Source organism: Mus pahari, chromosome 12 (assembly GCF_900095145.1).
Source record: "Mus pahari chromosome 12, PAHARI_EIJ_v1.1, whole genome shotgun sequence".
Taxonomy (NCBI): Eukaryota; Metazoa; Chordata; class Mammalia; order Rodentia; family Muridae; genus Mus; species Mus pahari.
The window spans coordinates 9,592,671-9,608,432 of NC_034601.1; the positions used below are offsets into that span (position 1 = coordinate 9,592,671).

The 15,762-nt window shown below is 42.6% G+C and overlaps 1 protein-coding gene across 2 annotated transcripts in view; it reads right to left on the reverse strand.

The window, feature by feature from the left end:
* The window catches only part of Parn (poly(A)-specific ribonuclease), a 130,427-nt gene that overhangs the window by 70,438 nt on the left and 44,227 nt on the right, over nucleotides 1-15,762 (reverse strand). For both annotated transcript variants that reach the window (XM_021209166.1, XM_029544747.1), the window contains 2 exons: nucleotides 2,249-2,304; nucleotides 1,139-1,225 (listed from right to left, as the gene is read on the reverse strand). In XM_021209166.1, coding sequence (XP_021064825.1) covers nucleotides 1,139-1,225; nucleotides 2,249-2,304 — 143 coding nt within the window. The remainder of the gene's footprint in view (nucleotides 1-1,138; nucleotides 1,226-2,248; nucleotides 2,305-15,762) is intronic.

A 15,762-nucleotide genomic window follows, 5' to 3' on the forward strand; every position in this document is an offset into this window, starting at 1 on the left:
TGGCCTCGAACTCAGAAGTCCACCTGCCTCTGACTCCCAAGTGCTGGGATTAAAGGCGTGTGCCACCATGTCTGGCAGGATATTTTCTTAATTAGTAATTGATGGGGGAAGTACTCAGCCTATTTTCAATGGGTTGGGTTTGTGGTCCTGGATCCTATAAAAAAGCAGGCTGAGCAAGCCCTGTTAAGCAAGCAGGTAAGCAGCACTCCTCCACAGCATCTGCATCAGCTCCTGACTCCAGGTTTCTGCTCCAAGTCTGAGCTCCTGTCCTGACTTCCTTCAGTAATGGACTACAACACGGAAGTATAAGGCAGATATCCCCTTTCCTCCCCAAATTGCTTTGGTCACAGTGTTTCAATGCCGCAATGGAACTCGAAGATAATCACTATTCTGTGTATCACCGGAGCCACAGCATGCATGGGTATGTGGAGGTCAGAACAATTTTGTGGAATTGGTTCTCTTCTTCCACTTTTACATGAGTTCCAGGGATTGAGTTCAGATCACAAAGCTTGCACAGCAAACACTGAGTAATCTCATCAGCGTATGAATATTTTCTTAAATCTCTACATAATAAATCTTTTGAGGATATACAAGTATTTACTAAGCATCATTACCATGGCCAGTTTGCCACCTTCACTTTATTTAAGAATTTCCAAAGAGAATAAATAGCTTCAGTACTTCATTTGTTAAAATAACAAACCTGTACATTCACAAACCATGTGCAGAGGTCTACTTCATGCCCTGATGAGCATGAGAGGATCTGCCTATGTTATGCATATATGGAGACTTGGTCGGCTCACACATCTGTGTTTGCTGATTAATTTCAAGCAGAAATTGTCTGTCAGTATAAAACAGACATTCTCTCTATTTAATCTTAAAACTTATTTACCACCGGCCTAGGTTTGTTTTCCCTAGTCTGCAGGACAGGCAGTCAGTGATGGCTCCCTGCTCTGCTCTCCTGGACTCTGTTAGCAAAGGCTATATAATTCACCTCAGATCACTTTAGAACATAACAAGTCCATGACTGAAATTCACCCTGCATATGGACTTACAAATCTTTTACAGGATCTACTTCTAACCACCTACGCACCAAGGGGAGTCAAAACCTTAAAGCAATTGTCACAGGTTCTTTGCTCACCGAAGGCACTGAAGAGCTGGTACAGGTCACTGGTTCTCCACTCTTTGGGGAAGGTCACGTGGAGAACGTGATCCCGCTTAGGCTGCACTGCAGGACACAACACAACAAAAGGGCAACAGCTGAGAAGTAATCACAGTACTGGCTAGGGAAACAGTTCTGTTTGTAAGACATTACCACACGGAGACAAGACCTGAGTCTGACCTCCGGAATCCCCATTAAAACAGGTAGATGTGGGGGAAGGTTCCAAATGCCAGTGCCGGGGAGGGAGAAACAAGCTGGGATTTCTCCCTAGAACTCTCTGGCCGACCAGTCTAACCTAACCAGTGAGTTCCAGGTAGACAGTGGGTCACAAAAATCAAGGTGGGAAACTCCTGGGAACAACAACCGAGGTTGACTTCTGGCAAGGAACGAAGGCAAATCAGGGATTTTTTGATTGTCTTAGCCCACAGGGTGTTAGGATTAAAATTGTACACCACCACACTTTGCAAGCACAGATTCCTTCATTTAATCAGCCCACACTACCTTGTGAAATTATCATAGATGTTTCAGGGTTAGCAAACAACTAAGAGAATCAGAATTCTTACTACTATGTAGACATGGCTGATGAAAGGACACAGTAATCCCACCTCTGCTGCCAAGGGCTTGGAATCCAGGTGTGCATTGCCACACCCAGGCAGTAGCAGGCTGTTCTTATGTTAGGTAATCCACAACAATTTGATTGATAGCAATTAAAAAAAAAAATAACTTGCTAAATTGAAATATATACGTAAGTAACTAAAAAACAGAATTTAACAAATTACTAACATAGTTAGTATATTTTAAAATTGGAAAATGCATTGGAAATTATTCAACTTCAGGGGGAATGAATATATACTATGAATATGTATAGATAGATATGGATATATAGATATATCATAGCTTGGAAAATATAAATCATAATTAACAAAGGCCCAAGATCTCATGAACTTTTAATTATGCAATCTCTACCAACCATAAACTACTGCTCATTTTTAAATAAAAAATATCTTGTCAGCACTCTTTTTTCTGTTATCCCTTTCAGACCATACTCTGACAACAATAGATACAATAAGGAAATCAAAATATACTTACAGTCTGGCCCTTCCAAGTTTAAATAGGGAATATCCATGACTCTCATAAGAAATAACCTACCAAAAGAAAACAAACAAACAAATAGTTCACAAACTAATTTAAAAACCCATCTATTAAAATGTTAGAAGAAGTTACTTACTTCTGTGGTTGTTCCAATGAGTAGACTCATATGTTTGAACACCTTATGAGTGATAACCCTCTGAAACTATTAGCCCAATTAAATGAATTCTTTCTTCTCTAAGTTTCCCAGGTCATAGCATTTTGTCACAACAATAGAGAAGTAACAAATACGTTTGCATTATTCTATTTCTAAAAAAAAGAATTCTTTAATCCCAGCACTCGGGAGGCAGAGGCAGGCGGATTTCTGAGTTCAAGGCCAGCCTGGTCTACAGAATGAGTTCCAGGACAGCCAGGGCTACACAGAGAAACCCTGTCTCAAAAAACAAACAAGCAAACAAACAAAAAAAAAGAATTCTTAAAATTCACTTCAGATATTTTTTTCCTTTTTAGCTAAATATGTATTATAAAGATAAAAATACAGATTGTGATATCTCCAACACCTACAACAGTTTCTGGCACTCAGTAGTTTCTCAATAACGCCAACTAGATTAATGAAATTATTAATGAAATGTTGAAAGAAGTTTGTTCTACTAGTTAGTTCAGAGAAACAACAAGAAAGCAAGGACTAACTTCACTAACATACGAAAAGGTTTCTATACAGTTATATTTGTGAGGGGAGAATGACATTCATGTATTTTTATTTTTTATATTTTAATAAACTATGAAGTCACTGGTTGTAGGGTAGACCCCACAGACTGAAGCAACTGACTGTCTCAAACAATCACATTATTATTGCCATGGAAAACATATCTGAAGAACAAAACAAAACAACCCTTGATAGAGAAAGTCATTATGGGGCTAGGGAACTGGCTCTGTGGGTAAGAACATTTGCTGTGCAAGCATGAGGACCTAATTCAAATCCCCAGCCCCCATGGGTAAAGCCAGGCAAACCTGCACAGCACCAAGATCTCTGGGGGTCGCTGGCTGCCAGCAAGAGATACTGTCTCAAGGGGACCTGGGGAGACTGATCAAGAAAGATATCTAGTATCTTCCGCTGGCCGCCACTTGCTACACAGGTACACTCACTGACCTGGCCACCTAGCCCATCCTCCAAACACATGGCTATCACACAAATATGAAGCACAGCAAGCATTTTATGTATAGTTTCTGAAATGGATTCAAAGGCACACTTATAATAGTACTTGTTAATTACATCTGTCTGCGATGTCTTTCTTTTCTTCCTTTTATTAGCTAGATTATGAACAAAAACAGGCTTTCTGTTGTGTCTCCAATGATACTAATGAGCTCTGCTTGGATAACAGTATATTGTGTTCTTCTGCTAGAGGAGTCATTACATAGCAGATTAAAAAGGCATCTAAGTGCTCAACAAGCAATTAGTTTGGCTTCAGTGACCTGCAATTAAGGAACATTATTCCCAGACACTCAAAGGCAAGCAGTGTGATTAGCTCACAGACAAACCATTGGCAGAACAACTTTGCTCTGTTTAAAAATAATAATAATAAAGTCAATAGAGAGTTTATGCGGGCCTCCAGGATAATAAAGCAAATCCTATAACTAAGAAGTCAAATAGATTTGTAGCTCACCAATATAGGCTAGAGTCCTTTACTGTGCTTATGGATCTATGTCACCAGACGAATCAATGTTCCTACAGTGAGAGGAAGTGATAAAAGAGCCACAGCATAACACGCCTGAGATCACTGGGCAGCTATCAATAGACCTACTGATTATAGTTTCCCCAATTCTGAAAGTCAAATTAAAATATTCACTTCAGACAAATGAGATGCCACGACAGATAAAGAGGTGTTTGCCATATAAGCCCGGTAGCCTGAATCTGATTTTCCAAAACCCGTGTAAAGATGGAAGCACAAAGCTGAGCTTCAACACACGCTGTGGTAAACACTCACACATCATGGACACGTATTGAGGTTTGATCTCTTGCTATGCTAAGTACTGGTTGCTCTCACAGATTACATGTAGACCCAGGTAATGTTATGTGACCTTGCTCCTGAAGTCATCCCTGATTGGTAAATAAAGATACCGACAGCCAAGAGCTGGGCAGAGGAGACCAAGGCAGAGTTTTGGATCTCCAGGCTTAGAGTTGGAGAACCATGAGATGGGAAAAAAGAAGATGGAGAGAGAAGAAGCTTCCATGGGGTAAGAATCTTAAAATAATGGCCATGTTGGTTGGCTAATTGGAGTTAAGAGCAGCAAAGATGAAACATGTCAAATTATGTATTTGGATTACTGGCTGGGAAATAAATATAATAGCATAGAGGGTAGGTATCTGCCCAGCTCTTGTGCTGATTAACACTTATTGGAAAATTACAAACTGAAGCTGGTGAGCAGATCAGAGATTACCAGCTGCCCGTGTAGAGGACCTAGGTTTGATTCCCTGCAACCAACCACACGGCGGCTCTCATGTTAGGAACTCCAGTTCTTCGGGATCCAGTGTCCTCTTTTGAACTCTTCAGTACTACGCACATGGTACATATATAGAAATGTTAGGCAAAGCAATCATACCAATAAAAAAGTTTAAACTCTGTGGGAGGAAAAGAGACTTTGAGAAACATATACCAGAGCTGGGGAAATGGAGGGCTCAGTAGTTAAGAACCAAAACAGCAGCTTACAACCATCTGTACCTCTAGTTCCAGGGGACTTAATGACATCTTCTGGCCTCTGAGAATGCCAGGAATGCTATGCAGACAAAACACTCATACACATAAAATACATCTAAAAAAAAGTTTTAAATTATTACTGCTTATCCTTTTGCTAAAATCAAGTATAAAAATTAGTGGATGGAAGGATAGGAGAAATTGATTGTAGATCACTTGTCTAATATATGTGAACTCCTGAGTTTAATCTCCAACATCATAAAATAAAAACATTTTAAAGTTAAGGAGTATGCATAGAGATAATTTACAATTTTTATCTCGATTTCAAGAATAAAAGTTGAGCCAGGTGTGGTGGCCCACAACTATAATCTCAATCCTCATGAGACAAAGGCAGGTGGCTATATGTAAGTTCAAGGCTAGCCTGGTCTACATAGAAAATCCCAAGCCAGGCGGTGCTACATAAGTGAGACCCTCAGACCCTGAAACTTCGTCTCAAAAAAAAAGGGAAAAAGAGAGAAAGTTGAATTGGTAAGATGCTCATTACTCATTGCTATACTATAAACAAAGCAATAACCACAGTTAACTGGCTGCTGGCGGAGTAAAGGTGTCAGTAGTCTTTTGTTGTTGTTTTTTGTTTGTTTGATTTCTGAGACAGGGTCTTACTATATATCCCTGGCTGTCCTGGAACTCACTATGTAGACCAGGCTGGCCACAAACTCACAGAGATCCCCTTGTCTCTGCCTCCTGAGTGTCGGGATGAACCACCACTATCTGGTGGTATCAACAAAGGGAAGCTCAAGAGCAAAGAACAGACTCAAACAGAATCCTGAGGACAAGTTATTACAGTTTAAGAAGAAACCCCAGGGTAGGCAGGCTGTAGATCTCACAGCTGCCAGGAAAGGAAGGGAAGTAATGAAGAAGAGAAGGAACGAAAGCCAAGTGTCTAAGGTAGGCAGCATGGAGGTCAGTTACCCGGCAGCAGACAGCAACCACACAGCAGGGAAGAGAGCTTTAGAAGGAGCAAGGAGGCCCACAGCATTAGTTAATATTTAAAGCATACATGGGCTCTGGCCAGCACCTGAAAGAAAAAGACAAGAAGAAAAAGAAGCAGTTATGCCTTTCTAAGGAATGGCTGGCAGACCAAGCCAAACATCATGGCAGCTCCTGAGAAGTAGGAAGAAGTTCTGGAAAGGAAGAGCACACCATCCTGAGGTGAGCAGGCCTTTCTGGGAGGGAATCCCTCGCTAGGTCCCTGGCTTGCCCACTGGATTAACCCTCAGTGGAGCAGACAAAGGCCTGGAGGTGAGTCCATTCTTCACACTCCCATCCTTAATCTCTTTGTAGCAAACAGGGAAATACAGAGACTCGTCGCATGCAATTCTAAGAATGAAGGACAGTGAATGGTCAGTCCCAAACAAGACATTTGGACAACCCCTTAAGGCTCAGGGAACATTTCAGAAGAGGGGTTGGAATGAATACAGAAAGAGTCAGAAGACAGGAGAAGGGCTGCAGAGCCCTAACTCCTAGACAAGACACAGCATGGCAATCATGAACTCACAGTAGCTACACCTACTGGCACTGACCCCTACACACCAGGGCTCTCTTCCAGTCAACTATGGATAGGGAACAGAAGGTCCTGCCATTTAATGCTGAACTACTGGCAACTAAAGGAGGAAGTGTAAACACCAGCTGTCACCAAGACAGTCCTAATTAAACTCTGTATGTCACAAAACAAAACAAAAAAAGTCATGGATATGGAAAGGAAATTGTAAGAAAGAAGAGCAGCTGGCAGGGGACGGAGGGAGAGTAGAGGGAAAAGCAACCAGAATGCACTGTGTACATGTACAACACTGTCAAAGACTAAGATTTGGTAATAAAAAAGTAAGGAGTATTCATCCTCAGGAAAAACATCCAAATCTCTGCTGAAAACGCTGTGTCAGTCTTGACCTATCGGACTTGCCTTCCCAGTATTTGACCGAAGTCACTTTCATGTGAGTTATTAACAGCACTTCTCTAAACTTTCACATCTAGGCTGTAGAGAACTAAACAGCCCCCAAAGCAGGGAGGACATGGAAATCAAACCTGTGCATGACATAGCACAGGGGCTCTAGAGAGAGCCTCGCAACTGTGAGAATAACCCTAACGCTGCAGAGCTGAACCACCTCCTGTACCGTGTGTGCAACTGCTGCCACCCTGAGCTCAGTGCGTGAGTTGGCCTCGAAGTGCGCTTTAGCCACGAAGGTCACACTAAAGAACATCCCTGATCCACACAAGACAGATCTGCCACCCATAACCTTCATCAGACGGGCGGGATCTTCCTCTTCATCAGATGGAGTCCTTCCCTCCACCTCCCACCCCACCCCAGGGCGGGCACCGGAGTGAAAGGTTATTTTTTGATGACACAAAAACTTGCCTTAAACTATGGCTCATCTGAATCACTCCCTACCTGTCCAAAAAAGATTACAAAATAATGCCAGTATTAACCCACTATATGCTACAACGTTCAAAGAAACACACGTGTAAATGTGATACACACAAAGGCCCATGAGATGGTTCAGTAAGTTAAGGCTTTGCTGAAGCCCTGAGTTCAATCCTCAGGACTTACATCAGGAAAGACAACAACAGACTCCAGCAAGATGTCTCTGACCTCCACATATACTGAGACTGGAGGGTTGGAAACTTAGGCAAGACTAAATAACAAGACCCAGCAGGGGACGGGAAGGCACTGCTAGCATGGAAATTTCCCCAGCAGCTTCCCCGGTTACACCACTGTGTGCAACTGCTGCCACCATGCGCTTCTGGAGGCAAGCTGGAAAAAGACCGATTCTGATCAGAAATGAAAGAAAATAGCTCTCAACTTTCTGCTCTCTAAGTAGGAGACCACTCAGTATGACAACTGAAAGCACAAGGAGAAAGCAAGTAAGATACACTGGAAGTCGGTGAAATAAGGAGGTAGGGGGTGGATAGACAGCAGCTCAGGGGTTAAGGGCACTGCTGCTCTTAGAGAGGATGAAAGTTGGGTTCTCAGCCCCACATTGGCCAGCTCACAACCACCACCTCTGATTCTAGCTGAAGGGTATCCCATGTCCTCTTCTAGTCATCTCTATAGGTACTCACACATACATAACAGACACACACCAGATACATACACACTCATACAGATATATAGACACACACACACATAACATATATATATATATATATATATATATATATATATATATATATATATATAAAACAGATTCACACACACACACCTAACAAATACACACATAACAGATACATACACATACATACACAACAGATACACACACACACAAACACACACACACACTCCAGTTAGCAAACAGGGAAGAGTGCCAAGAGTCTAGTGCCACAGCTATTTGGGAAGCTAATAAAAGAGAACTGGTAGAAGCCAAGAGTTTGAGTCTAGCTTGGGCAACATGGTAAGACTCCTTTATTTAAAAACAAAACAGAACCCGCTAAGTTCTGGAAGGAAAACATGGTACAGCAGAGGTAGATACTGATAAGATACTCATAGCCAAAGAGAAGGTCTTTACAAGATGCACCTGCCAGCAGCAAGGGCAGCTCTACACAATGCCGACCAACAGGCCTACAATCATTTCATATATATCTTCTTTCTCATAGGCTTTCATAGGTATATATGTATATACACACATGCACACATACATGCATGTATGTATAATGTGTGTATGTGATTATTTTAATTTTACATATATGTATAAGTATGAGCATATATGTATATCCACCATGTCAGGCCTGGTTCTTAAGGCTGTAAGAGGGCCAGAACCTGGATCCTCTCTACAAAAGCAGCAAGTGCTCTCAACTGCTGAGCCAACTCGGCAGCTTATATATTTTGAACTTGTAAGCTTATATGGTAGTATAATCAGTTGAAAAATGGTGTGGTTTAAGTAGGAATGGCCCCCATAGGCTTATGTGTTTGAATGCTTGGCCTATAGGGAGTGGCACTATTATGAGGTGTGGCCTTGTTGGGGTAGGTGCGACCCTGTTACTGTGGGGGCAGGCTTTGGGGTCTTCAATGGTTAAGTTCAGCCCAGTGTAGGACAGAGTCCCCTTTGCTGCCTATGGATCAAGATGTAGAACTCTCAGCTCCTTCTTCTCCAGCACCGTGTCTGCCTGGATGCCGCCAGGCTTTCCATCATGATGATAATAGACTAGATCTCTGAAATGAAGCTAGCCCCAATTAAATGTTTTCCTCTGTAAAAATTGCCTTGGTCATGGTATCTCTTCACAGCAATAAAACCCTAAGACAAATGGAAAATATTAATCTCAATTAGTAAATGTAAAAGACACCAAAAGGAGATGTGGAAAGTCACTAAAATGACAGTGGATTTACTTTGGGCTGAGAAACTTCAACTTATTTTTATGTTTTAATCTGTTAAAAAACAAAACAAAACTGAACATCAACTTCAGCTTCCTGAGATCCTTTGAGGTCTACAGGACAGGTAGAAAATTAACAGTAGTTCCCTTATTTAAACAAGAGGGAAGAAAGGTTTTCATGTTCAGTGGATGACCCTTGGTCACTAAAGGGGCAAAGAAAAGACCAGAAGCAGAACTTCCAGGGCTTCCCAAACCTTGTCTCCAGTGCAGGGCACTCTCCAGACCCGTCCCCACCAAATGTACAACACAAATTGCTTCAAAACATCTGTTGAAGCCTGGCTTGTGTGTGTAGGGGTACACACCTTTAATCCAGCACTCAGGAGGTGGAGGCAGGCACATCTCTGTAAACTTGAGATCAACCTGATCAATAAAACAAGTTCCAGGACAGCTAGGGTTACACAGAAAAACCATGTCTGGAAAAACAAAAACCAACCAAACAAACAAACAAAAAAAATCTGTGTTGATGGTGGGCTTTGAGTCCATCAGAAGGAATAAGGGGACAGAACGCACTCTAAAGCAAAATTCAACCCCTTAAGTAATGACTCCAGATGCTTGTGGGGTGGTAGTTAATGCTCCAAGGGCTGATTAGATTATGGCAGCTATGACGGCACACTGACTGGATATGGGAAATGAGGCTGCTGCCCAGTAAGGAGCTCTGAGTAAAATGAATTTCAAGGCAACTGGAACAAAAGGACAGTGCAGAAAGCTGCAACATTTTAATACTGCTCATGTTGTGGCAATTCCAACCATAAAATTATTTTTGCTGCTACTTCATAACTGCAATTTTCCTACTGAATGATGTCTCAGTTCCTAAGACAAGCAGAAATATGTATTTTTGATGGTCACAGCCCACACACTGAGAGTCACTGCTCTAGGGATTGACTCCGGGTCTACAGGATTACAGCTGGGCCACCAATCCCAGCCATCTTTCACATGGCTCTGGGTTTATGCCCCACCCGCGAAGCCATCCCCTCAGTCCCTCAGCTACATTCTTTGAGAACAGACTTACTGTTGGGCAGTTACAAAAGACATAATCTTGAAAATAATTACTAACCTCTGTTCTAAGCCAAGACCAATGAAAAAACACATTTAAAAAAGTTTTTGGGGGGCTGGTGAGATGGCTCAGTGGGTAAGAGCACCCGACTGCTCTTCCGAAGGTCCAGAGTTCAAATCCCAGCAACCACATGGTGGCTCACAACCATCCGTAACAAGATCTGACTCCCTCTTCTGGAGTGTCTGAGGACAGCTACAGTGTACTTACATATAATAAAATAAATCTTAAAAAAAAAAAAAAAGTTTTTTGGAGCTGGGCATGGTGGCATACTCCTTTAATCCCAGCACTTGGGAGGCAGAGGCAGGCGGCTTTCTGAGTTAGAGGCCAACCTGGTCTATAGAGTGAGTTCCAGGACAGCCAGGGATACTCAGAGAAACCCTGTCTCAAAAAAAAAAAAAAAAAAAAAAAAGTTTTTTTTGCTACACGCGGTGATGTGAGTCTTTAATCCTAGTACCTAAGAGGGAGTAGCAAGCAGATCCCCAAGAGTTAGAAGCTAGGCCTTCAAAAGAGAATACCAGACCAGTCAGGGATACACAGGAAGACCCAGGCTAATAATAATAACTACAACAATAACAAAGAAAAACGCTGATTGCACTACTAGTGGGAGAAAGAATGGTAGCCTTCAAACAAATGGCCACCATTAATCGCCAGGACTTATAAATGACAATTGGGGTGGGGGGTCATAATAACTGTTACAAAGGTCCTTGAAGCAAGAATATCCTGATCATCCACATGGGCCCTAAATGTCATTACAGGTAATCTGAGAGAGGTGTCACGGACAGGTAGCATTCTGGAACTATGAATGAAGAGGTTGAGTAATGTGGTCACAAGTCAAAGAAGACCCAGCAGTACAGCAACCATCAGCTAGAGGAGGCCTTTGGAGGGAGCACTGTCCTGTTGATGTCTTAATTTGGAACTAGGACCTTCCAAATGTGAGAATATACATCTCTGATGTCCTAGGTACCAAGCTTGCAGTAACTGTTACCTACACTACAGGCAGGACACTAATGTAATCCCCATCATGGAGGAGGCAAGCTGCTCCAAGAAGCATCTGGGAGTTGGTAAATTTCATTTCACCTCAATATATTACTTTTTTATTGTAATGTTAAGTTAAACCAGGAAGAAATGTGCTTTAAAGTAGTCAGAGCAAGCACAAGGCCAGCTCAGCCTGAGGCAAGAAAGACCCTGTATTGTCCACGAGGCTAGCTTGCCAAGTGGAGCCTGCTGGGGGCACCTCTTAATGCTTCCTTAAAAAGCAGTCTTTTAATGAAGCCACTGAAATGGCACAGCTGTATGTGTGTGTGTGTGTGTGTGTGTGTGTGTGTGTGTGTGTGTGTACTTTCAAGCCATAAAGCCATCCTTGGTGTTTTCCTCCTCAAGAACTCTCCACTGCATGTTTTGAGATAGAGTCGCTCACTAACACTGAAGCTTCTAGACAACAAGGCCCTGGGCTCATCCTGCTGCTGCTGCTTCCCAGAAAGGAAAACCATGCACACCATGGCCAGCTTTTTAAGTGGATGATGGGAATCTAAATTCAGTGTGCGCAGCAAGCTCTTTACCCACTGAGCCATCTCCACAGCCCCACCAATAAGTGTTTTGGCAATCGAAAGTTCAAAATGAAATTAGACAAGATGATACCAACCAACTTGAGTCAGTAGCAACTGATACCAAGTATGAGTAATTCGGTATACCCCAGACAGAAAGCGCCTTCCCCTTGATGAACAACAGTGCACAAAACTACTTTTAGAGCCAAACGCGACAGTGCAAGTAGGAGGCCAAGGCAAGAAGATCACAAACTCAAGGCCAGCCTGGGCTACACACCAAGACCCATCCATCTGGCTGATGTGACTCTTGTCCAGCAGATAGTCCCTGGGACTACAGCTACCCCCCACACCTCTGCCACATTGCTTTTAAGTCAACCTCTTAGTAGAGACAGTCCCACAAAGACACATCTATGCATCTGGAAGATTGGGAGTCCAAGAAGTGATCATGATATACCACAATTACAAAAGAAATTGTTCCTGGTGTTTCTAAAATGTCAATAGTTTTAGCACATCAGGCTCCACTGGAGCAATGCACTGCTCAAAACCAAACGGGCCACCAGAGGACGCACCCTTAGGAAGCTGAAAGGTTCAGAGAGAGAAAGCAGGCTGGGGGTGCCTGAGGGTCTGACAGTTCTGCTGGGGGTTCAAAAGGTTCTACAATTAGAGGGTGTTAGTGCTTGCTCAATATTGTATTTAAACGGAAAAGATAGAAAAAGTTATGGATGTTTTATTACAATTTTAAAAAATTAACAGCCCTGGCTGGTAAATGGCTCAGTGAGTCAAAGTTCTTGCCACATAGGCCTGATGAATCGAGCTGGGTCCCCAGAAACATAACGGCAGCAGAAAACTGGCTCCCAAAAGTTGTCCTCTGACCACCACACATCTGTGTATGGTGCACACCTACATAAATATATATATCCACAAAATGAATTCTTAAAAACTAACTTTATATGCCAAAACATTAAATTATATCTAGATGGATAGATGAACCATGGTATGCTCAACTTCTATCTTAGTAAAGCAGGTAGAAAAGAAAAAAGGAAAGAAACAGCATGTGCTGAATAATTTGGTAGATGTCATCTCCTTACTACCCCTGCCTGGTGAAAACACCACTGAACACTCGGCAGCCAGCAGATGATGGTCATTTGGCCCTAAGGGGAAAACAAAACATGAAAAGTAACCCATTCAAGTCTTCTCCCTACAACCACAGTTCTTCTGCTTTCTGGCCAAGGGTTCTAATTTAATACAAAGTCCTATTTAAAGAATATGGACAGTGCAAAAGATACGATTATACAGTGTCTCCTGTAAGAATCAAACAGCCCCCCTTCCACTCTCCACCCCTGTCCAGAGAGACGAGCTGCCCAAGGCCTGTGTGCTGGGCATGGAGGAGCATGCTATACTGTGTCTTTCTGCCCTCAGAGTCCCAAAGAAGAGTCCTAGCAGTCACAATTTGCAGATGAGAAAGATGGGACACAGGAGAGTGAGCAAATGGTTTAACTCTTAAACACGGACAGAAAACAGTCCTGTGGCCCTGTGACACATGTGCCTCTAGCAACACAGCTCACACTTGCACTAACAAGTGGCAAGCTATAAGGAGGGGAGATGGCACGGTATGACCAGGGACAGAAGGTAAAACAGAGCTCTCTGGGGGCTGAGCAGAGACAGGAGACTATGTCCTCTCCCACACATTGCCACTAAGCACTCCTGACCTGGAGTACACACTGCTGGGGATAAATGGCACTGATAGCAGTGAGCAGAGGCTCGAATCCTTCAGCCTCTCAATCACTTCAATGAAGTGGTTCGCACCTCTAATCCCAGCACACAGGAGGCAGAAGAAGGACCTCCATGAGCTCAAGGCCAGACTGGTCTACAGAGTGGCTTCTACGACAGCCAGGACTACATAGAGAGACCCTGACGAAAAAAAACAAAAACAAAAAAAAAAACCACCCAGAAACAAACAAGCCAATCAACTTTGATAAATTTTGAGCCATACATATTGTGTAAAAAAGCAAACAAACAAACCAAAACAAAAAACAAAAACAGGGCCATCAAGATGGCCAGCCTGACAACCTGAGTTTGATCCCCAGAACCCACATAAAGATAAAAGGAGAGGACTGGAGAGTGGCTCTGCAGTTAAGGGCACCGACTGCTCTTCCGAAGGTCCTGAGTTCAAATCTCACCATCCACATGGTGGCTCACAACCATCCGTAAGGAAATCTGACACCTCTTCTGGAATGTCTGAAGATAGCTGCAGTGTACTTACATATAATAAATAAATAAATCTTTGGGGAAAAAGGAGAGAACTAACTCCCCAAAGTTGTCTTCTAACATCCACACATGAACTAAGGTATGTATACATGAGCTACGGTATGCATGCATCTGCACTCACTATGTATTCCCCAACTATTATTAAGTAAAAAAAGAAAAAAATTAAAGAAAAGACCCTGTCTATTTCCTGAAGTGGGTTGGGCCTAATGCCGCTTGTGTTATGATGTTCATTTTGATCCCCAAAACTGCTATAATAGTGTCTGCACTAAAGACACTGAGGGACCCTGCCCCAAGTTGGCTCTGATTAGTAAATAAAGATATCAGCAGCCAATGGCAGGGCAGGAAAGACAGAGGCAGGACTTTTAGGGTTGAAAGGAAGAAGCAGAGTCGCCATGAAAGAGGCATAGAATAGACCAGCCATGTAAGAATTCGGGTGGGCTGGAGAGATGGCTCAGTGGTTAAGAGCACTGGCTGCTCTTCCAGAGGTCCTGAGTTCAATTCCCAGCAACCACATGGTGGCTCACAACTATCTGTAATGGAATCCAGTGCCCTCTTGGGATGTGTCAGAAGACAGCTACAGTGTACTTATATTAAATAAATAAATATATAAAATGAATTCAGGTGAGTGGCCCTAGCCACTTCCCTGATTGAGTCTGGGGTGTGTCAGAAGACAGCTACAGTGTACTTATATACAATAAATAATAAATAAATAAATAAATAAATAAATAAATAAATAAATAAATAAATGGATATGGGTGAGTGGCCCTAGCCACTTCCCTGATTGAGTCTGGGGTAGCAGACATGAAATATGGATTTTAAAAGGTGTTAACTCTGAATACCAGAGGGGAGTGTTTGCTAGTCAAGGGGAGGATTAGAAGAACCCAGCCATTAAGCTAGTCAAGGCATATCAAAGTTAACTGGTGTGTGTATGTGTGTGTGTGCGCACACGTGTGTGTGTGTGTGTGTGTGTGTGTGTGTGTGTGTGTGTGTGCGTGTGTCATTCGAAATGCAGGTAGCTCTTGGGCAGATACACACATGTAATCCATCAAGAGCACAGGGCAGGTTGACTACAATTAAAATCGCCAGAACATAGTCATTTTCCTTAGATGAAAGGAATAAAACACGAGTGAGCTTTATTTGGGGGACTGGGCTATAAGGAATCGTCTTCTCCTCTCTACTCGCTGCTCTTAAATATGCTGTCACCACCCTCCATAACTGTAGCACTATCGTCATCAGAATAACAGGATATTAACATTTTTAACTGCCCAGTTCAAAGTGATCTTGCTTGCTGACCAGGCTGGCACAATCTTCCTGCTTGAAAGCAGAACACACAAAAGGAGACACTTCACACTTGCAGTCTCCACACTCAGGCCTACAGCTAAAGGGTAAACTATTTCACTGCTAGCGTTAAAACTAAAAATGTAAAACCTACATCTTACCACAACCACAACTGTTTTTTAGGGAGCAGGGCAGGGAGGCAGTGCTAAGTAGAGGAGGAACCCCTGCTTATAATGCCTTGCAGACAGACAGCTA